This window comes from Rhinolophus hipposideros, assembly GCF_964194185.1.
Source record: "Rhinolophus hipposideros genome assembly, chromosome: 23".
Lineage (NCBI taxonomy): Eukaryota > Metazoa > Chordata > Mammalia > Chiroptera > Rhinolophidae > Rhinolophus > Rhinolophus hipposideros.
Genome location: NC_138069.1, coordinates 7,620,525 through 7,643,936, shown reverse-complemented (window position 1 = coordinate 7,643,936; position 23,412 = coordinate 7,620,525). Strand labels below are relative to the sequence as shown.

Below are 23,412 nucleotides of genomic sequence, written 5' to 3'. Positions count from 1 at the left end.
TATCTATCTCATCTCTATCTCTATGTATATGCCAGCATTGGGTCAGTCCGGACATGTAGGAATGTAGAGTCCTAAGACCCTCGCCTGGTCATAAGCAACAAGAAAGTCCTCCTTTGGGATTTTTGGATCTGGTTCTTTTTGACCCTTTTGACCCTTTTGACTTAATGCAAAAACACTAGGCTGCAGAGATGCGTGATTAAAAGCATGGTGTTATCTAGTCATTTAATTTAAGATATTCTTGATTGCATTGATTAAGATTTGTTTCTTTAGGTTTCTTTGTGAGTCACTGAGTTTTCCTCCAGAGGAAAGAAATTTACCAGGAATTATTCGTAATTGCCTACCAACTGTGATAAGTCACAAGTACCACTGTCAATGTTAATTTTAAGGAGTGACAAGCTTCTGCATAGCAAACAGAAGGCAGATCATCAGGCCAAGGGCCCCATGAGAATTGGGGGCAGAGGTTTAAAATCACACGATCTGTCTGTCTCTCTAAGAATCCAAAGAGTAAGAAATAAAAGAATTTTTTTTTTTCAGGGATATGAGAAAAGGTACAAACAAAGCCACTTACATTGACTGCTGGCCAATCTGGATAAAGGTATGACAGGGTAATAAATCCTGTTTGTTTCTCTAGACTTGTTTTGAGAACGTCGGTAAGAAATTGTTCAAGGAATTATTGTTTTGTTGATCTTGCACTTTCCTGTTGAATTGTTTTAATTTACTAATTATGCAAAATGAGAACATTTAAGGTTATAACGCTTGATTTTGCAAAGCTACCTTAAAGAATGATCTGGCATAAGCTACTTGATTAATTTGAAATTCTACTTTGGAGCTTCTTTAAAGAAATTAGAGTGTTAATGACTCAGGAAAAGTAGTTCTTTTCCCATAGTTGTTACAGAGTTCTAGGACAACAGACTAGGTGGATTTCAATAATATCTGTAATATGTATGGTAAGAAAATTAGTTTTATTAGAAATAATCCAGATATATGCAGGTCTTTAATAGTTATAAAAATAAATTATTAAGCAATCAATATGTTTTGAGTTTCTGCAACAACAGTTTTCAGAGAAAACGCAAAAAAATTTTGTAAAACACCATCTTGAGATTTGTAATGACATGAATAGAAAATCTTCTCTGTGAGAATAAAAATGATCTCAGAACAAGTAGAATTCCTAATGTCTTAAATGCAATTTTTACAGTTAGAAAGCATGTATTTAGTTTTATAGATTTCCCTTTTTCATTAGGAAAAATTACCTTAATTTTTGGATTCCTCTTCTGTCTAATTCCTCTGCTATTCAACTAAATATACTAAACATAATTGGGATTTCCTTTTGCAGAAAAATTTAAAATGCCTTGTTTTACTGCAAACTTTATATTTACCACTTCTAAATAAAGATATCCCACACTATCTGTATAATTAAATTATCCAAAATGATTTACTGTGCTTCCAGCATTATTTTGAATTACATCATCACAAGAAGACTCAATCTCTCATTCAAAACTCTATTAATCATGTCATAATTTGATATGTAGCCAAAACTATTCATTTTCCAGACTTTTAAAGGATAAAATTAAATTCAAATTGTAGAGATGAATTGATTCTAATAATAAACCAAGAATAATTAGGTGCAATTCCAAGGTGTTTTGTTTCATTATAATTTACCTCAGTACGCATAGACTACTTGCTAACACTACACAGAAAAATTAACTCTATAAGAGTTTCATGAAGGACCAAATTCTGTTTAACAGGTAAGTGTATAAAACAATACTCTTTTATTGGCTCCTCTACTGGCCTCTAATAATGAAAACAAGAAGTTGCAGAAGTTCAAATAAAGGCAGACAGGCCAAATTCAGGCAGAAAATATGGCATTTCATTAAACATAAGGGACTATGTTATTTTTAAAGTCAGTGTTCTATACTTAGGATATCTTTAACATAGAAATACGGGTTTATATGGCCAGGAAACATATGGGTTGTGTTGTGCTCTCCCAGGAAAGACTCTACAGCCATATCTGTATCAGAGATACAGCCAGAATGTGGCATATAATTGTGTTGATGGTTAACCCCCCCCAGAGTAAAGCAACTTTGTTTGTGTTCCATTTTTACCAACTTTCCAGGCTCAATGAAATAAACATGAGCATTGTTCAGCAAAGGTTGCATTATATCTACTTAGAAATCAGAGGTAATAATTTTATGTCAGGACATCTTTCTCTTTGAATATACCTGGATCTATGTTTTCCCCCTCTCCTGCTGAGAGCAATTTTTCCACTGTTTACCACCAAAACATACGTGCTAAAAATCACACAGACTGATCCAAATACCCTGAACACAGTTTGAGGCATAAGCCATATTCTTAATAAACCTCCGTTTAGCCAACACGACCTTGTCCCAACAGTGCTCAATAACTTTTAGACAGTGGGAGAACCTGAGAGTGTATTTTTCGTTTAACTGATTCCATAGTAATTCATCCATATTATCAAGGGAGAAGCAGGGTTTCAGAGCTAGACTTTATGGAAAGTCCATTGAATATTCCAGACTAAAGAATCCAAGGTCTAATTTAATTCCTCTTCGATTTATCAATAGTTAAAAAATATTAGCAGAATTTGAGTAGAAACTAACAGATTAATTGACCTCAGAGGAGCACAGAAATCCACCCACGACTGTACACATCTAACTGCTAGTCTTGTTCCACCGTCAGAGCTGATAAGAATAAACGATCTGTGTGTTTCCTCTGTCCATTAACATTTTAACCACTGAAACTTAAAAATCACAGTATTATTTTTTTATTATGTAATTATTTTGGGATGGTCTTCATTTTAACATGAAAGTGACATCTTAGAATTACAAAAGGAGAGGTAAAGTACAAAAAGTTCATGTGGAACCACTGGGCTTTAATTTGTACACACTGTGTGAATCTGCCATGCCGAGACCTCAGTTAGGAATGAAGAATGACAAAACGGCTTTAAGGAAAGAGAGACTTATATTCATATAAAGAGGAAGAAAAAAAAAGCCACATGCTGAATCTTCTAAATAAGGAAACAAAGAAACAAACCGTCCAACAAACAAAGGTAAAAAGTCATGGAAAAAAGATGAATATTCATTGTGCCTATCTGTTTCTTTCCTTACTCATAACGGTTATGTTCTAGCTGGGGAGCAATATAGTAGCACAACAAAATCAATTTAAAGTAATTCATTCCAAGTAGATTTAAAATGACATCATACGAATATATATATAATTGTCGTAAAATGCTTAAATATGTTTTTTTAAGGCTTACGTGAAAAACCAAAATTAACATTTTCTATGATCTCCCCAGGTAATTTTGATTTTGCTTAAGATTTAACCAGAGGCTACATAATAGGTACATTTTAATCAATTAATAGTATTTATCATGCAAATAGAATTCTCTAGCCATATTTCTATATGCTGCAACGTAGGAGCTTACAGTTCTGTCATAAATTACAATAAAACCTGGATCTTCTGTTTTTGCAATCACAATGTTTGTTTTTTATAGTTAACTGGATGTTAACAATATTTATCCCTTAACATATTTCTATTAATTAATGAAGTTGGAAAAATATAGCTCGTCTATTCTAGTGGTTTTTAACCTTTCCTTACAGCAGAATCATTTCATTTAAGGAAAACATTCAGAATTTCACTAGCCAAATAATTGAAAGTGAGCAACAGGCGATGTCCCCTATACCCTTCCAGCTGGTACTGTATTTTCTCATCCTATCTTATACCTTCAGTGCTAAATGAAAAGTTACTATATACATGTAGCTTGAAAACAATAGTGATGTCAATTTTCCTTATTTCACTCATATGGAAATAAAGACACAAACGTAATCAGTGGCTTAACCAATGTGGCCATCTACACAATGAGGGAGTCCAAACTGTTCCCAGCAAGTCTCTTGACTTCCAAACCATTGTCTTTTCTTCTCATCGTACTCTATTTCTCTCTCTTAGAATTAGGGAAACATAATCCTGAACATAAAACAAAATTATTTGTGGTTAATCGGGAATTCTCTTTCACTCTAAAGGAGGAAGCTTCTTTATGTGCTTCACCAGTTAAAAGCTGCCTGTTTTGGGATGAATATTTCCTATTTCTGTAGTCAGAGATTAAGTTACATAGTTTACAAATGCATCTCTTAAGAGTCCTAAGATGAACTCTGAATGTTGTATGTAGTGGAAAGAGAGAGCAGTTTACTGAAAACTTAAATGCGATGTTTACATGCAAACTTTTGTTAAGGGGGAAAGACATGAATAATCACAAGAAAATAGATTTTAAATGTCATGGGTTTTTGGGGGGCAACGTTGGGCAAACTGGTTAGACACAGTGCATTATACAATGACAAGATTTCTTCCAGAATGTTCCTCAGTGTTATTTATGAATAGCTGCTACACTCCCCACCATGCCCCGGCAGCCACCACTTTTACTTTTTTTTATTTATACAATAAAAGGGAAGAAGAAAGGATTTATTATGGCTCTTCTAAGCCCTAGAATTTTATGATCCCATGACAATAGGTAAATAGTATCACAGCTAAATGTGGCGAGGCACAGGGGACCATTTGATAAACACATTTCTGAAAACTAGTATTTGAGAGCTGTTTTCACCTAGATATGATCGGAATTTTATATTAAACCATGGGATTTATTAATACTTTGTAAAGTGAATTTGTGACCTATTTTCTACACCTCATTTATATGTGAGGCATTACTATTATCGTATTAAGCATACTGTTCAACTGCCACATGAGTGTGTCCCCTTGATTTGACCAAACGGCTTCAAGAATTCTGTTCCTTCCCATCTCTTCCATACACAACCCCAAATGTTGGTGGGAAAAAAATGTCTACTACCCATTATGATGGTAATTCCTTTGTTTGATTCTACCAATACTTTCCTTAATTATATTTTGAATGGACTTACCTGATAATATTCTATTTATTAGGTAAGTTTTATGCAAAAATATTCTGACAAAGAACTATATCACAAAAACCAGCCACAAAACAACAATAATAATATTTCTGAGAACTTTCTTTGCGTCAAAAATGGTGTTAAGTGCTTTATACAGTTTATCTTACTTAATCTTTAAAACAGTTTTATACAGATCATGATAACGGACAGACAAGCAGGATTTGAACCTGAGGATATAACAGTCCATATCCCATGATCTTTACGTCTACCCTCCATCCCTCCTAAACTTCATACTGTATGGATGTGGTACCCGTGGCAATGCTGACATTATTGAAACCTAATAGTGAGGATGTACAGCATGATTCTTACCTTAGACCAGTCACCCATTCGCCACACGTAGCATTTCGAGTAATCCTCACAGTCTTCAGCCTCCCTGGGCCTGGTGGAGAGGACACATTTCTTTCTCGGGTTAGTACACCTCACGGTCCGGTGTCGGACGCCTTTGCCACACTTTACTGAGCACTGGAAGATAACATCAGAGAGTCTGGATAAAGTCAATCATTAGGAGGTACAGCTGAATGATGAAATTATGTTAAGCATTGGTTCTAATCATCTCATAAGCCTATAACTCACATAATGTCCAGGTATTAGGCGGGTGCAAAAGTAATTGCGGTGTTTGCAATTACTTTTAACCTTTTAAACTGTAATTATTTTTGCACCAACCTAATAAAAGAATAAAGAAATAAAGAATAAGGAGAACAGGCTATGCACCAGGACCAGAGGCCAGATGGAGCTTAGAGCACAATGCTGGAGGTGAAAGGGCTTCAGCAACACAGGTCCATTATTACAGAGCATAATATGCCATATGGATTATTGATGAAAGACAAATACACAACGATCAAATGTAAATACTACATTTGATTGACATCAAATTTTTACATGAAATTATGTAAGAACATTCATTATTTTATTTTTGCTAAGATTCACTGTTTTAGCCTGAAGAAATGTTTGTGAAAAGTGACAATTTCTTACAGAATGTCATTTTTCACAAACCATTCTTAAAGCTGAAACAGAGAAAATCTTAACAAAAATAAACCAAAGAATTTCTTTACATAATTACTGTGTTTCCCCGAAAATAAGACCTAGCCGGACAATCAGCTCTAATGTGTCTTTTTATAGCAAAAATTCATATAAGACCCGGTCTTATTTTACTATACTATAAGACCGGGTATAAGATAACATAACATAACATAACATAACATAACATAATATAACATAACATAATATAACATAACACATAATATAATGCCATGTCTTATATTAATTTTTGCTCCAAACGACGCATTACAGCTGATTGTCCGGCTAGGTCTTATTTTCAGGGAAACATTGTATATAGAAATCATCATTCTGAATGGTTGTATGGATTGAAATATAATTCGGTTCAAAATAGTTCAGTTCACTTCATAAATAATTGATGCTTGATTGACAATGATGACATACAGATATGAAGCACACATGTATATTCCACCAATCTTTTAAGTGAAACTTCCCCTGTCATTTACCTTTATGCCTCCGATTATGGAATATGTATAAAGCTCCCAGTTTTACAAAGGTATGCATCACTGACTATCTGGACACGGAGACCAAAATGGCATTGGGTGGGACAGGGGAGGGTAGGAGAAGGAGAGCTATGGCAAAACTTAAAAATCCAATCTATATTTGTGTCTCCAAAAGGTCTAAAGAAAGAGGTGCAGATAAACATTTAGTAATGATGTAGCACCAGAATAACCATGTGGATTCCAACAGTTGTGTTCCTGAAAACTTGAGCATGGAATGAATGACATTTTCAATATACTAAATTTTGCACAAATAAGTAATTATCTCATAATCTATGCCTTGTGTTTGTGTTGAGCTTGAGACTATATGTGCGATTTGGTATATTAATATTTATATTTTTATTTCTTGCAACTAAAACTAACCTTGATCCATAAAAATCAATTTTAAATGAAATCAAAACAATAGAGCCATTTTTTCATTGGCATATTGCATTGAGACATATCATTTCTTCCGGCCGGTGCCAAAATCTGTATAGTAGACTCTTGCTGACCTATTGCTTCTTGAAGTTTGCTAAAGCGTTATGGTTAGGCTGGAGGTGGGGTATTTTTGTTTCTCTGATGTTCATGTGATTCTTCTCTTCAGATTGAACTGATTCCTAATTCATATTGATGTCAAATTGGATATTGCACTCATTCTCAAAAGCACACATTACACATGAAGAGGAATCTATTAAATAGCAAGGTACAGATCAGGAAAGTAAGACAACAGAAAGTCACGTGATTTGCTAATGTGCTTTTAGGGGGAGTGGGTTTATTAAATAATTTCACAAATGTTATTATCTAAGCTACTTTATACTCATTTTCATAAGAATGGCTTCTTACTGCAACCTAGCATTTTCTATTTGTCATTTTTATATCCTATTTAATATTCTGAAATTAAGCGCATGGGTGATTTTGCTCTGGATATGTGTATGCACTGGTCTTTGCACATGTGAATGGGTATATAAATGTGAGTGTGTGTGTGTGTGTGTGTGTGTGTGTGCACCCACATACTCACCTGATATGCTTCAGAGCAGCGAGAAAATATAATGACTGGTATTTATTATTACATAAGAAGATATGTCATGAAAACAGAAAATAAAGCCTACACTTTGGCATGGAACACACCCCTATGCTATAAGCTACAAATTAGTGGGTGTGTGGCGCAGTGAGTTAGACAGCAGTAGGTTCAAATCGCAGCTCTACCACTCAGGTAGGACTTTGGGTAAACTATTTCATTTCTCTGAGCTATATTATAAAATAGTAAAACTGTTACCTTTCTTGCATTAGCGATTAAATATAAACAATATACTATATATGAAGTCAAAACACAGTCCTTGCTCACAGAAAATGATTGTTAATGTTAATCCCTTTGTCCTTCCCCTTTTAAATGTTCAGGGACATATAATGAATCAAATGTGTATTTTAATATGTGCCCACTTAAGAGTATACTCATGACATATAAATAAAAAAGCAGGATTCTAAATGCATATAAAATATACTCTTAAGCGTGTTACAATATTTACAGAATAAAGAGTAAATCTCTTTTTCTGTCCTGTTTTTGAAATTATTTATAATGACATATATATATATATTATTTATAATGAGCATATATATATATATATATATATATATATATATATAAAATCAGCAAAATCAGCAGACGGTATTGAAAAATATCGACTGCCATGCAGAGAGATTCTGAACATAACATGACAGGACCTTATACAAGCTAAGCGTCAAAAAAACCAAAAGGAAAAGGAAAAGGAAAAGAGAGGGGGCGTGTCCGCACCTCTGACCACACCCCCGCCTCCCACACCGTCATGCAGTCCTGGCCCTCGCAGCGTTGGGCAGAGGCCGGCTTGGGCCCCGTGCAGTCCCTCTCCCGGGCCCTGATCAGGGTGCCGTTGCTCAGTTGTTGGGTACACGCCACTTGTCTGTTCTGCATCCCCTTTCCACAAGTGCGTGAACACGGGGTCCATTCCGTCATCATCCACCTAAAAGCAATGCAAGAGGCACTGAAACAAGTTTGAAGACAGCGACCATTTCTAAGGAGTGGGAATCTCCCTGACGGACCAGGAGTTCAACCCCCCTCTGAATTTACGTCAGGAAGAAAGCCACGCCTATGCCTGTAAAGTGATTTATGAAATTTGGATTCCGGTGATTCCTGTCAATAAAACCCTCTCTGCATTTGCTATTATTTGGACAACCTTATGGGGGATCTGAATACCCCACTAAAATACCTGCACAATCCTAGTTTAGCACAGAGCAGGCGGTCAGAAGCCGGAGCTTAATTCTGGGTTCCTTACTAGGGGCACATTCTTAAAACTATTCTTAGCAGCTGTTCAGTTCCCACTTTCTCACGTGTAAAAGTGTTTATTAGTATATTATCCGACATACAATAGGTACCCAGTATATAATATATACCATATGTATTACAGTATATTTATAAATATTTTATACTTATTCATAGATTTCTCTAGCCTCATCACCCACTTGTTTGGAAAATAAACCATATGCTCAGCTTGCTCCCGAAACACTTTCTGTTTTCATCTCATGGCACTCGCTTCTAGAGAGTCCACTGTGGAGATGCTTGAGAGTCAGATCTCAGTTCCTTCCTCCTAGAAAGGTCTTCTCCATCCAACCCACAGGGATTGTGTTCTCCTCCGCCCTCTGCCACCTGGCTTGTGGCACTCACATGACACTTATTATAATAGACATTCTCTAGGGAAGCGGAGAGGCTCAAAGGCTACCTACAGAATTTGACCTTCCCTTCCTGATATAGAAGCTCTTCAAAGGCAAAAATCAATGCCTTATTCTGCTTTGCACCCATACCACTTTTCATACAATAGCTTTGCATTAAACATTTCTTGAGATGGAATTTATGTTTCTATCTGTTTTCTAGAGATAGCCTCAATGCTTCTGAATTTACTTGAGCCCCTATGTTCTTGGCAATAAATCGAAGTTTGATATGTTACATCTTCTTCCAGCCTAGTTTCCTCGTCTGTATGATGGTTTAAGTCTAAATGATTCTATGCTTCTGTTTCTGAAAAAAAAAAAAAAAATCATGATAACATTTGCACTCCAGTAGTGCCTGTAGCGAGGTCCTTGTCTGCTGGCCTGTCAAGTATGATGAGGTCCTACCATCTTGCTTTGGAGGCCCCTAGTGGGTGTATCCTAAAGTAAATATTTATCTTCCAATTTTGTTTAGTTTCTGCTGCTTCTCTCTGCACAAGGATACCCAGGCTACGAGCACAATACTTTAAATACATCTTAGTACCTTTTCCCCAACTATGGAGTCCAGAAGACATTATTGAAAAGAGAAGTAGTTGCAATTTCATCGAACCTCATGTTTTTTAAATAAAATTTATTTTAGAGATCCTTCGTGTGATGATTAAAAAGTTACTTTTTCCATTCCTTGAGAAAACTCAAAAATAAGAACATGTAAACTAAACTCACAATGAGAGAAAACATTCTGTATTTTAGAATTCATCTAATTTGGAATTATCTATTTCCTTATCTTCAAGATTCCTTTTTGCAAAGCTATTTACTAGTGCATCACTATATTTTATATTTGGCACATTGGGTTCCATCAAATGTGAACTGAAATTACAACAAGTCTTACTAGGGTGGGGCAAAGAAGAAGCAGGAGAAATAACAGTTGTGCGATTCCAGTTACACAAAGCCTTAGAAAGCTTTTCTGTGATGACCCCAAATAATTGCTTGTGTCCATTTCTTACTTGCCAGTGTTTTGGTTAACCTCACCAACATGGTTTCTTGGTTGACAAAATAGAGTCTCCTTTTCCAAGAGAAGGAAAATACTCATCTCTAACAAAAAGACTTCCAGTCTCCAGCTGCAAAACTAATTCCGCACTCAGAAATGTACTGGCCCTTTAAAACTATTCATTTTACCAAATCATTATCGAGGTATTGCCCCCAAGATAGCTGAGGACAGCAAATGGCGGGCACCGTACCTTTGGATCCTTCACTGACCACGTTTGGAAGTGACAAATACACTCCAGTCCAGCTCATTCAAGATTCCTGATATATCAGAAAAAGCCATTGCTCTTTCATCCATATGCAAAAGTTATATGGTATATAAATGGTGTTTTCAACTATTTTAGCAAATTACTAAACATAAGACAAATTCGCCTTTTAATACGTATTTTAAAAATGGAGAAAGAAAGGAGAATTCTTAAAAATAATAATAACAAAAAGGGTCAAGTTTCTTTAGCTGACAGGACAAAGGCCAAAAAATTTGTTTATCTGTCCAGCACCGAATGCAAAGGGCTCAAGGACCTGACCATAGGTGATAATAATTCCTTAGGTCACCCTTCCTGTTGATTACTACACTGCCTTATAAAAAAGCTTAATTAGTTGACCTACTCATGGAGTTAGGCTCAAAAGCATATAGCCAGGCACGAACATAAATTACTGAAAGTATGGCAGTGTACATGTATCTTTCTCACATTTGTATACACATCATTCTTTTGTCCTATTCCCCAGAAGCACATTTTTGCCTGTGGGAGGGGCAGGATTGGTAGAGCAGGAATGTACAGGGAAGGAAAGGTTGGTAATCAGCTTGTGACATCCAAAATACATTGAATCTACAGAGAAGCAAGTCTCAAAATTTCAGCTCTGTAGAGAAAGAAAGGATTTTCCCAGTGCTTTTAAGCTCTCTCTCTCTCATTAACACAGCATGAGCGGGATCTGGAGAGTCCCATCACTGAGTTTTGCAATAAGCAAGAATCACAGGCACTCAGGAGGCAGCGCTACTCCAGAAGAAAGGGGGTATGGTGGGAAACAAGGAAACCAGAGGAGCTGTGCACCAGCCTGCATGACACTAATCCCCAAAGAGATTACTGAGGACAGAAAAGCCTAGAGAGTTCATTGGCCACTGTGTTCCTCCTCCCCCTATTGCGGCGGTACTTATTCCAGGGAGGCGGAGAGTAGTGAAGATGATGTTCATTATAGATCGCTACACAGCAACGAGTTCTTTGCATATCTGAGCTGCAGGATGTATAAATTCACTGACTCCAGTGCAGAAACTATTGTGAAGGGAGCTCAATTCTCTGTTGGATGCCCCAAGAACTCACTACTACCCTAACTCACTGAGTTTCTACAAACCTCTGAGGGTCAAGATGGAAATGTCCCTGTCTCCATATTCTAGAAGAATCAATTCAGCCTCACATTCTTTGTGTCATGCCATCCCTAAAACTTTTCAGGAGTTTTGACACTGGGACTTGAGTCCCCCTCAAGTCCATCATCAAGTTTTACATGAAAGCATGTGGATTTTCAGAAGCCAAGTGATGGGGTCCATTCCAAATAGCCTTGCTGCTAGCCTGCTCCTAAATTATACTAAGGCTCCACTCATTTGTCTCTTCAGGTGAGTAAGACGTGGCTTCTTTCGAAGTCACTTCCAGCTGCTCAGCATTGCCGTTTTGTCCCCTAACTTATGACATTCTTGCCTGCTGTGTTGCCTAATACTCACTGGGGAAGTCACAGGGGACCAAAGCAACTAACTGTCCAGTAAATAGAACCCAGGTCAGGAGACTGGTGATCAGAGATCATGTTTCGGGCCCTTTGCTTTGGGAGAGCAAGTGAGGGTCCAGCTGGGAACCAGGAGAGCCACACTGGCCCCCAATGGCTGAGCAGGGGTCTGGGTCCCGGCCAGTCCTGTTTTGCTTTATATCACCCTTGGCAAGTGCTAACATGCCATTTCAAAGAATTCAGGAATCAATAGCTGCATTCAACCCAATAACCAGATTTTGGAAGAGATGACCAACGGGTTACCAAGTAATTTTAATGAGTTCTTCCCCTCCATCCCAGGTAGTGGTTGTTTTTACACTGTGGAGAGCTCAGTTAAAGTCAACGTAACCCCCAAACTTGATGCTCCAGTATTCATTCCATCAATTATTTGTCTTTGTTAGACCTTGCTAATTTAAAACTTTGCATTTTGGTACAGATCCCTTGCATTGTTTTTAAGAAAATGTGATTTCCTTAATATTTTAAGTGTGTTTTAAAGACCAGTAATGTAATGGCGAAACAATGGCGAAACACTCCTTAATGCCTTAAGGAGTGGTGGGTCAGCCTTACCTGGTTTGGCAGGGTTGCTCGTTGCACTTGCGAATTTGTGGCTCTGGTTTGGTTAAGTATTTGCATTTCTTGTTGTCCACAATACTGATATTTTTGTTCATGATTTTTGTGCAAGACACTGTTGTCTTCCTTTCTCCTGAGAAGAGCAAATGAAGATACAAAGAAATGTTATCATAGGCCTTTATCTAACAGATTTGGGAGGTGTTCACAGGCTTGCTGTAATTTTCGTAGATATTTTAAACAAAGTTTAGGTTAGATCAATGAAGATGATATTATTTACATAACAAAATGTATCCCTAGGCTTAACAAGATGACTGGTAATATTTTTCCTTGTAAGAAATTAAATGGCAAGTTTTATAGTACAAAGGGATTGTGGCAGCATAAGTTGATATTAAAGATTTGTTGTAAAGGGCTAGCCTATCTTTTAGCATTAAGTGGTGGGGAAATGTATTTGCATAACACCTATGTGCCTCCATGAAGGCACATAAACAGACATGCCTTTCCCTTTTTCATTCGGTCACACACCATCAGTGCTCTGCGGTAAGCTATGAAAAGCAAGCTTACTCTGAATATGACTCAGACCTTTATTATTGCCTCTGATAAAGACTCCAAGAATTCTAAAAATCCTCACTCCCTAATGATTATCATGTTCTCTAAGAAAAGCCATAGGACTCTTACCACTACTGGCTTTTCTATACTTTCTCTGGTATGATGAAGTCTGGTTATCGGAGGTAAAAACAACCATTTGTATGTTGTATTCATTTTTCATCGAACCCTATACGCGTGCTTATTGACCACCTTTTATTGTTTCATCTTGTACTTAAAAAGCCTATCTAATAGGTACTAATTCGATTTCTCTTCAAAAGTCTAAATGTCTAGATAAGACTTTGTAATCTAATTTAACTTATTGTTTGACATTGTAAAATAATTAAATCAGCCAACAATTTTAAAACCAGATGGATCATGAAGGAATAAGAAAAAAATCATAGGTCTCTTGGGGCACTATTGAAGGCCCACTCGTTAGGGTCCTATGACTGCTTTGCAATGATAATTAGGAAGCTCAGAATGTTCCTGCTGGTCACGCCAAGTAGGTCAGCCTGGGCTGGTGGCACAGAGGTCACTCTGTCATTGAATTCACAGAAAGGAAAGGCTGGCATTAAGGAAGGAGAAGAGAAGGGATGGGGGAAAGGAGAAGAGAGAGAGAGAGACAGAGAGAGAGAGGTACTTCATCAGTTTTTGAGTATCTTTTACTTTGACTTGAATGGGGGATGGGGGAGACAAGTCAAAAGCAAAAGAGTAAGAGTAGGCTCAGGATCGTCCCTTGATTTCCCACCCAGCCACACTGAGCTGAGTCCATGGCAATTTGCAGTTTAAAAACATGACTACATCTGCATATGTGTGTGGATTAACTAACAATATCTGTGGTTACTGCATATCATGTGATTGAAACCATTTAAATCTTCAGTCGTATCTTCTAGCATAGGCAGCACAATGTTAGCCAAATTATTCCCTATCTGGAGAACCCAAGGGTTCTGGAGCAAGGCAATTACTCACTGGGAGCTCAGTACAGACCACAGTGTGCCAGGAGAGTACCAGGTCCTTTCCCTTGGGTGGAGAAGGAGTGCCTCCAGCTAGGACCCCAGGGAACTCTCGGGCCCTAGGACACTAAGGCGCCCACAATGGGGAAGTCTTCGCGAGGGACATCCAACCACAGATTAGTAAAAGGTGCCTCTCAGGGCATAGAAATTAGGAAAAAGTCACCACTCTGGCAGGTGACTTAGAAAACAGTGCTTCCTTCTCCACACAGAAGCTGTCCTGTAACAGGGTGCACAGCCTGGCAAGTGGAGCATAGGCTGGACTGCAGTCCATGGGCCCAGGACTTAATGGCGGGCCACGGCTGTGCCTCAGAAGTCCTCCAGCCTGACCTGAATGGCTCACACAGCCAGGCAATCTGATGCTAACTTGTAGAGAAAAGGGAACTTTTCATGCCCCAGGCAAACTCTGTCCAAGCTATTTATTCTTTGAGAGGTCAAGAAGGGTAGAGTACGACATTAGACCTCATCATACTAGCGTTCAATACCTACTAACTTCACATAATTTTCAAATAAACTGCTAGAGAAGCAGAAATGACTTACTATGTTCATTTTTTTTTTCACAGAGAAAACAAGGTAGAGGCCCTACAAGATAGAGGTTATCTAAATATGAGAATTTGGGACACATTTGTGGTCAAGTTCCTCCTAGTTTTCAATGCTTCAGGTGCTGCTTTATGACCTGATACAGATATTAGACATTATGCCAATTTTGTATAATGTTAGTATATGCAAGGATTATTTCTACATTACAATGGTGCCAACCTAAAAGTAGGATTAAAATGTTACTTCCATGGAGAAGAACTGACTCTGGGTGGTGAACACACAATGGGATTTATAGAAGATGTATTACAGAATTGTACACCTGAAATCTATGTAACTTAGTTACTAACAATTGTCACCCCAATAAACTTTAATTAACAAAGAAAAAATGTTACTTCCATGGAATATAACTGTTAATTTAAAAATCTAATTTAAAGCCTTCACAGTCATAAGATACTCTTTTGTATAATATGAGATGTCGTTGTCTAAACTAATTCAAATAATGGCATTTTGCCAACGACAACACAAAAAGATGGCAGACAGACATTATCCGGAAGGCTTTTGCTAAACATATATGTAGTCACGGAATAAACAATGCAGGGCTAATTAGACTGCTCTTTTTTTTTTCCTCAGAAAATATCTAACCTTAGTTATGTTAGCTCAGAGCTAACATATTGAACTATTGAAAAAAACTCTTTTAAGTATTGATACATCAAAAGGGATAAAGCTATCAGCACCATTTCAGGGAGCGCCGACATGGTGCTGTATAAAGCTTAAAGGTGTGTGAGTTGGGACATTTCTACAATATAGCAAGGAAGCTCGTATCGTAAGTTTTTTTGGCAGATAGGAGAAGCTTAGCCCTCTTATTTTTATATTTTTTTATTATTGAACAAAAACAATAGAATCGGGGGAAAAATCTATTGCTGAGCTTCAGACACTTCATGCCTATGAAAATACAACTAAGATCATAAAGCCATATGGGAATGTTATTGTTTGATTTTTTTCTTTTATATATTTTTATGTCCCCGCCAACACAGGAAATTTCCATTCTAGCGTTTAATAGCAGTATTTATAATGCATCCAGTACCATGGAACCTCGGGACGAACAGAAAGTGATGAAGTAACTGGCCTCCTGCCTCAACCATCAGTAGCTGCAGGCTGTTGACAGTGTATTATTTGTTTTATGGCAATTAACTTCACCTCTGGGTCATTCCCATTAAATCAGTACTGGGAAAATCTGTTTTGATGTTTTGAATACAATTATGAAAAAAATAAAATTATCACTATGCATTTGTCTCCTTACTGAATTGGGGCAAAATCTGAAAATGTAAGGTAATTTTTATTTACTGACTCGTTCTTTGTTCTCTGAAGACATTTGACGAAGACTAGATATTACATTGTGCTCCTCTTTAGCGGGCTCAGAGATAAACTGATACTTTATACTATGCTTTGTATTTTACCCCTGAAATGGATATTTTTAAGAAAACTATATTCTATCCAGGTAGATCATATTTCTACAACTTGAATCATAAATGTAGAAACACATTCTTGAGAGTGGGTTTAGAGTTTCGATAGGCATAATTGAAATTCTCTATACATTCCTAGACATTTCAAACTTTTAAATAAAATTGTGGAACTCTAAGACAGAGACTCCACATACTCGTTTTCATAATTTTCTTTTTATTTATTATATTAAATATATTTTTAATTAATTTATTTTTATTGAATTAACAACAGACAGCAGGCAAGCGAACCAAAGCTAATATACTTTAATGAGGATGAAGGACTTTCCTCTGAGCATTTCTTAGAGATACATAATATGCTGGTTATTTTGTAAGCATATACATTGTTTCAACTTGAACAACTTCCAAAATCATGTCATGCCATTTACTTCTTAGCCATTCTGTTTTATTTCTATGATTTTTTTTTTCCCTCAGGGTTTTGGTTTAATATTAAAATGACTATTTTGTTTATCTCAGTGAGAAAGTTTTAATTTTGTATTATTCCCAACACCCAATATATAATCCGAACTGATCTTGTCATTTCCATGCACAAATATTTTAATGGGATCTCATCACTTTCAAGTTAAATGTAATATGAGTGCCAGCATAACACAAAAGGACCTTCATGAACTAGCTTCCTTCTATTTTTCTGGTCAAATCATTTCCCACAGCTTGATTCTCATATTTTGTACCCTGATAATAAACATTCTCACTAATCCCAGTACCTTTGCCCCTATGCATATCGCTGGAAGTCTTTCTACATCTCCCCATATCACTCTGTATAGTGACTTTTTTTAATTATCTGACCACTATGAGACGGACAATGAATTCTCTAAAAGCAGAAAGCACTCATCTTTGGACCACCCAGCAACATAAATGCACAGTCAGTATTGGTGAAGGAATCAATGAGTGAAACATAAGCATATACTAATTCAAGCCCAAAATGCTCTCTGTATGAAGAGGTTCATCTCAATATTTCCTAAAATGGTGAAAAATCACCTGCAAATTAAATGAATAATTATGAAGAATAGTTACCTACAGCAAATCCAGTTAATGGGTTATCATTTAGTTATTCAAGTTTATGAATAGTTTACATTAATACAAACAGGTTCCCATTAATTTAAGTAAAGAAAGTAGGATACAAAATTGTCTTAAATATTACTGAAGTAAAATAATGTAAAGTTATGTAGATTTCAGGTGTACAATTAGCCAAAGAAAATGTATTTTCTTTGGCTAATAACATCTATATTGGTACATGTAAAGTGCCTTTAAAATGGAAAAACAGAAACAAAGTGCACCCTTGAAAAGATACGGGCATTTGTATACAGAGGTTACCTGAACTTGATCGCAAAGGCTAGGAGGTCTCCCTGGAATCTGTCCATAAACAAGGATATCACGATACAAGGCTAAATAGCACGAGAGTGGTAGCTGGCAGGATTTGGACCAATCTGAAGAATGTGGAATGTTGGCTTATTTTTTTCCCCTTTAAATTGTAGCTCCTTAGACTTCTTAAACGTATGTTCACCTCTTATTTCAAAAGAGGTTACTGCATTTTGGGGTCCTCATTTCAAGTGTTAGTTCACTAATTCATCCACAGGATTATAATAAATCTTAGCGAATGCAGTTACTACATGCAGTGTGTATGGAATGCTGATTCCACGTATAACCCTCAGGTATTATGGGATGATCACATCTCTAATACTTCTGAAGACCAAGATCACTTAAAACAGGTCTTTTAGGTCAAAAAGAACTTTATCCACTGACCCACACTTCAGAGGTGCCAAAATAAGCTTGAAACATTCCTTCAGGGATTTTTTAGATGTTTTAGAACACCAAGGCAAAGTAAACATTTCTTTCACAAATACATTTTCAGCTGTTTGAAAAGGACTGATTTCAATGGCTAATGCTAAAATTGAAACAATGATGTATCTATTCAAATTTTTCTAGAATTATCATTAGAATTTGAAGAGATGGTGATAAGAAGTGTATGTATGTTAAACTTTGGAAACATTTACTTGAGACCACCAGCATCCATTACGTATGTTAAAATAATATTTCTTCTAAAAGAAGGGATTTTTACATCTTAGGATTTTAATATCTTGTAATAACTACGTAGTATTAACAAATTAACAGAAATGCATAATAAATTAACTTGAATTTAGTTGGAGAAACTAATGTAAAAGATCATTATAATACAAATTTAGCTACATGATACTAGGCATTTTTTTAAAATTTATTTTTCCCACTTATTGCTGGCAATCTAATGTCTTACAATAGAATTCAAAAAACAACTTATGTCAAACAATGAAATTTTATACGGCCTTGTGATACTTTATTTGCTCTTGCTTAATATTTTCCTGTGAAGTAGAATAGTGCTATTATTCCTCTTTTCTGTTGAAGATAAATTTTGCATAAATCTGTTTCCAATGTTCTGTGCTTTGAACTTACTCTCATTTAATTCATGAATATGCTGAAAGATTACAGAGCTCTTTCTGGCTATAAAATCGACAGTGCTAAGTCAGAAATGATGAGAGTCTGAAATCCTGTCCATCCACTTTATTTATGAGCTGCAAAGGAAAATAATATCCAAAAGCCCAGAAATATTTTGGCACTGAAATGAATATGTGCCCTATTAACATATCAGAGATAATTGAAAACTGTTGACTGAACACAATGGAACAGCTTTGAGAAGGAAGGTCTACTCAAGCACAAATCATATAGAGGCTGTGTAGAACTAGGGCTATTTTTCAAAACAAGCCATTTGAAATGAAGCTAAGAACACATCTAAACTCTTTTTAAAATTTTAATGTTATTTTTTATTAAATTTATTGGGGTGACATTGGTTAATAAGACTATGCAAGTTTCCAATGTACAGTTCTGTAATACACCATCTGTATGTTGCACTGTGTGTTCGCCACCCAAAGTCTAGGCTCTTTCCACCCTCATGTACTTGTCCCTGCTTACCCTCTTCTACCTTGCCCTCCCCGCCCCCCCAACCACCATTCTGTTGCCTGTGCCCATGAGGGTTTTTGTTTGCTTGTTTGTTTCTTTCTTTCTGCTTTATATCCCACATATGAGTGAAATTGTATGTTTCTTGTCCTTTACAGTCTGGTTTTAACAGATTATAATAAAACCTGTCTTCCAATCCAAAGAAAACCTATATAATCTCTAAGGGATTTGACCTATTTTGTGGGAACCACTTTAAGCCTCCTGAGATGCTCTTGAAGAAAGTATATGAGGAGGAGGAAAGGAAATTTGAACTCAGGAATCCTGGGTTCTAATCCTGGCTCCACCCACAATGGGCACATGACCTTGGTAAATTACTCTCTTCGCCTTTCAATTTTATTCGCCTTTTAATTGTTAACAATTAAGCTATGCTTAATATCAAAAAGCCCTCTAACTCTATAACTAAAAGACTTGTATAGTGAATTTCTATTCCTTAAGGTTTGGCAATTGGCAAAACATATTCTAGGTTGTAACATTAAGGTGATTTGGGGGGGGAAATTTAACCCTAATAATCCGTTTATTCAAACTGAAGACTGACAAGTTCTGAATGCTTATTTCTGATGCAGCTTCTATTAGACTATGATTATAGAAGAAAAAAAGTGAGGATAATAAAATTCACTGAGGAAACATTTTCCCGTCTAGAATTTCAAATGTAAACAGATAGTAAGGACTGCCTGTCAATGCTCTAACAGAAACCATCAACCTTTTCATCACTCCACTCCCCAACAACCCGCCATTGGATGGGGGCTGGTCATTCTTATCTGAATGATCATACAGAGAACAGTCTAACCATACAGATTTTCATTTCAAATGTGCTTGCTTCTACTTAGGTTTTTGTTTTTTGTTTGGATAGAGGACGTGAAGCAGAACCCCATAAGTGAAGTGGGCTCTGGCATCAGTGAAGAGCACTTGGAGCAGGGGAACAGGACTGGGTGTACCTGGCAGGACAGGAGGTTAGAGGATACTGAGTCCATGGCAATTATGAGGCCCTGGGAGACACATGGCCAATGAACATTGTATTGTATTGTGGCACGCATGACCAATAACAGTTTTTAAATTGCAAGAATGACTTGAAATCCCTTGGTTGTAATTCTTCTGTCCTTGGGGGCAAACTGTGTCATCTCCTTCTCCTGTCACCAACTGTCTTTGCTCTGGTAGCCCCAGAGGGCCAGGTGCTCTGGGAGTCAGAGAACCCCTGAGCTCAGAGCTCTGACAAAAGCTGCTCCCTCCTCCTCCACACCCCCAGATGTGCCTGGTACCTTTTTTCTCTCCCTTGAAGACACTCTCTTGCTTTCCCCACAGACTCCAGTGCGTGGCCATTTACTTGCTGAGTGCCCTGCACCTTTGGATCTGGAGGCAGCATGGGTATCCGTGCTCCTCCCTGTCACCTCCAGCCCCTTCTCCCTTTCTTCTTCCTAAACCTCCAGCTATGGTTCCGACTATGCCACCCATTTCCCTGCTTACTCTATTCAGACACCAACTGCAGGGCCACTCCCTCTCTTTAAGATTTCAGCTGCTGCATTATTGTTATATTCTCTATGACTACTCCTCGCGCAATTTTTGTAATTACGATGTCTATTGCAATGATTCTTCTACCACAGACGCCTCTCCCTCCCAGAGATCTTGCATTTCACTTTACTTAGGCCACCAATTCCCCGGTCTTGTTATTACCAATAACTAGAACCCTCCATAGTCTCAGCTCTATTTTCTGCCACCATCTCCTGTATTTCCAGTCTTCTCTCTGATACCCTGAGTCTAAAAGTTCTTTGACTTGACCAGGCCCTGTAAGCCATCAATCCTCCCACCTTTTCACTGTCTTTCAAGTCCCTCATGCCTTAACTTTCCTCCTTATGCAACTAAATCCCATGGCCAACCATTTTGCACCCCTTACAAACAACCTCGGGTCAGTCTTGTTCTCTTTTCATCTTATTACACTCACCTGGCAATTCCCAAACTTACTGCACAAATACATCTGCATGGTATGCACAGCCAGAGGGTAACATACATTATAATGATTGGTGTCTGACTAAATTCATGACCAGTAACTTCAAGTGGACAATCACTGCTACCACACAATTAAAAATCCATGTACCCGTTGCATTCATTCTCTCATTCTCTTAAGTGACGTCTTTTCAAAGTTCTAATGTCTCCTTTTCCCCTTCCTTCTCAGCAAGGTGGCCTTTCCTGATGAGATGAGGCAACCAGAAGAGTACCAGCATGAGTTCACAAAGACTGTCTTTTCTCCTGCTACTAGTGATGGACTGTCCATATTTCTACTCCATTCCATCGCATCTTGTCTACTCAAGGATATCACTCCAGCCATTTTTTGGTCTCTCCTTTGCATCACTTGTTTTCTGTTCTAGTCTAGAAAATGAAGACTGTAAATAATCACGTGTTGTTTCCCCCATTAAAAACAACAAACTCTTTGCTTCATATTCTCCTCCGATTACTGCCACACTTCTCTGTTTCCTTCTTTCAGCAACATTTTCTGAGTTACCTGAAGTCCTTTCCCCAATTCGTTACATGCTATTTTCTCTTGCCTCCACTTCACTTAGTCTTTTGAACCAAATACTTCATTAAAGTTCATTTCAACAGGGTCATCACTGACCACTTTGTTTCAAATATAATAAATGTGTTTTAAAATAGAACACATATATTTAGATATGCCAATCAATTCTCAGTCTCCAGTTTTGACTTTTCAGCAGCTAGGGTATAGATGTGCATTCTCTTCTTTTTTCCTATTAAATTCTATTTATTTATTTATTTTTATTAAATGTATTGGGGTGACATGGTTAATAAAATTATATAGGTTTCAAGTGTACATTTCTATAACACATCTTCTGTATATTGCATCATTCTCTTCTAATGCGTCCTCACTTACCTTACAGGAAACCATTCTCATCTGCCTGTTTTTTCATCTATGTTGTTGGCTACTCATTTCAATCTGCTCTGCTGGTTCCTTCTCATCTCTCTGAACTCAGAAAGATATAGTGTCCCAAGGCTCAATCCTCCAACAGCTTCTTTCCCTTTTCAAAAACTCACTCCTTATGTCACTTCATAGCGTTGAATATATCACCCATATATTGTATATTACTAGCCTAATCTTTTCTCCTGACCCCAGATTTATATATCCAACTGCTTACTTGACATCATACTTAGCAATCCAATAGGTATCTCAAATCTATGCTAAAAATCATACTCTCCCCTAATCCTGCTAGGCCACAGGCTTTCCTATGGAAGTCAGTAGTAACCTCATTGCCAAAACCATCACAAGTCATCCTTGTCATCCCTCTTTGTCTCACACTCCACGTTTAGTCTATCAGCATATTTTATTACTTCCACCTGCAAAATATGTACTTGTACAGAACCTGACCACTTCCCCCTACCTGCATTGCCACCACCATGGTCAAACTACTATCATCTCTTTCCTGGATTATTGTAGTAACCCCCTGACTGATCTCTCTGCTTCCACCCTTTCCTTCCTTCCATCTACTCTCAACGCAGAAACAGAAACAACTGTTAAAAATATAAGCCAGAATAAGTCACTCCTCTATTCGAACACTCCAAAGGCATCTCACATCACTCAGAATAAAGAAAGGACATACTAGCATTCCTGCTATCCCTTGAGCATGCCAGCTCTATCGTGCCTCGGGGCCTTTGCATGGAGCTCTTTGTCCCCAGATACCCTAATAGCTGGTGCCCATTCATTTCCACTTCGGATTTTTAAACCAAATCTTCTCATTGAGGCCTTGTCTGACTTTTGCATTCTGTACCTACCCCTCCCATCTTCACATCCCCTATTTACTTCCCTCTCTTGTTTAATTTTTATCCAGAGTACTTATCAAAATTTCATACTATACTGTGCTACTTATGTCCATGTGTAATTTGTTTCCCTTTTCCCCAAACACTCTCTTTCACATGCTCATCTCTTCATGCACCTTTACCAACTCCTCCTGCAGCAAATTTAGTCTAATGGAACAATAGTTTCTTTGCCTAGGAAACAAAGTTGATGTTCTGCTTCTTTGCACAAACCAGTTCATATTATATAGATAATTATGTATATATTATACTTGCGTATAATTTAACAAAATATTTCCTTTTAGCCCTAGAAAGCATCTGTTACTACAGAGCAGCGGGGAATTTGTAAATGAGAACTGAACTACCGTGCTGC

The 23,412-nt window shown here is 37.3% G+C and overlaps 1 protein-coding gene across 1 annotated transcript in view; it reads right to left on the bottom strand.

Annotated features, from left to right (window-relative positions):
- Positions 1–23,412, bottom strand: part of ADAMTS19 (ADAM metallopeptidase with thrombospondin type 1 motif 19) — a gene marked incomplete at its 5' end in the record, with an annotated part of 238,706 nt that overhangs the window by 23,313 nt on the left and 191,981 nt on the right. The window contains 3 exons of the mRNA XM_081036202.1: positions 5,280–5,432; positions 8,298–8,502; positions 12,602–12,737. Of these exons, the coding sequence (XP_080892328.1) occupies positions 5,280–5,432; positions 8,298–8,502; positions 12,602–12,737 (494 nt within the window). The remainder of the gene's footprint in view (positions 1–5,279; positions 5,433–8,297; positions 8,503–12,601; positions 12,738–23,412) is intronic.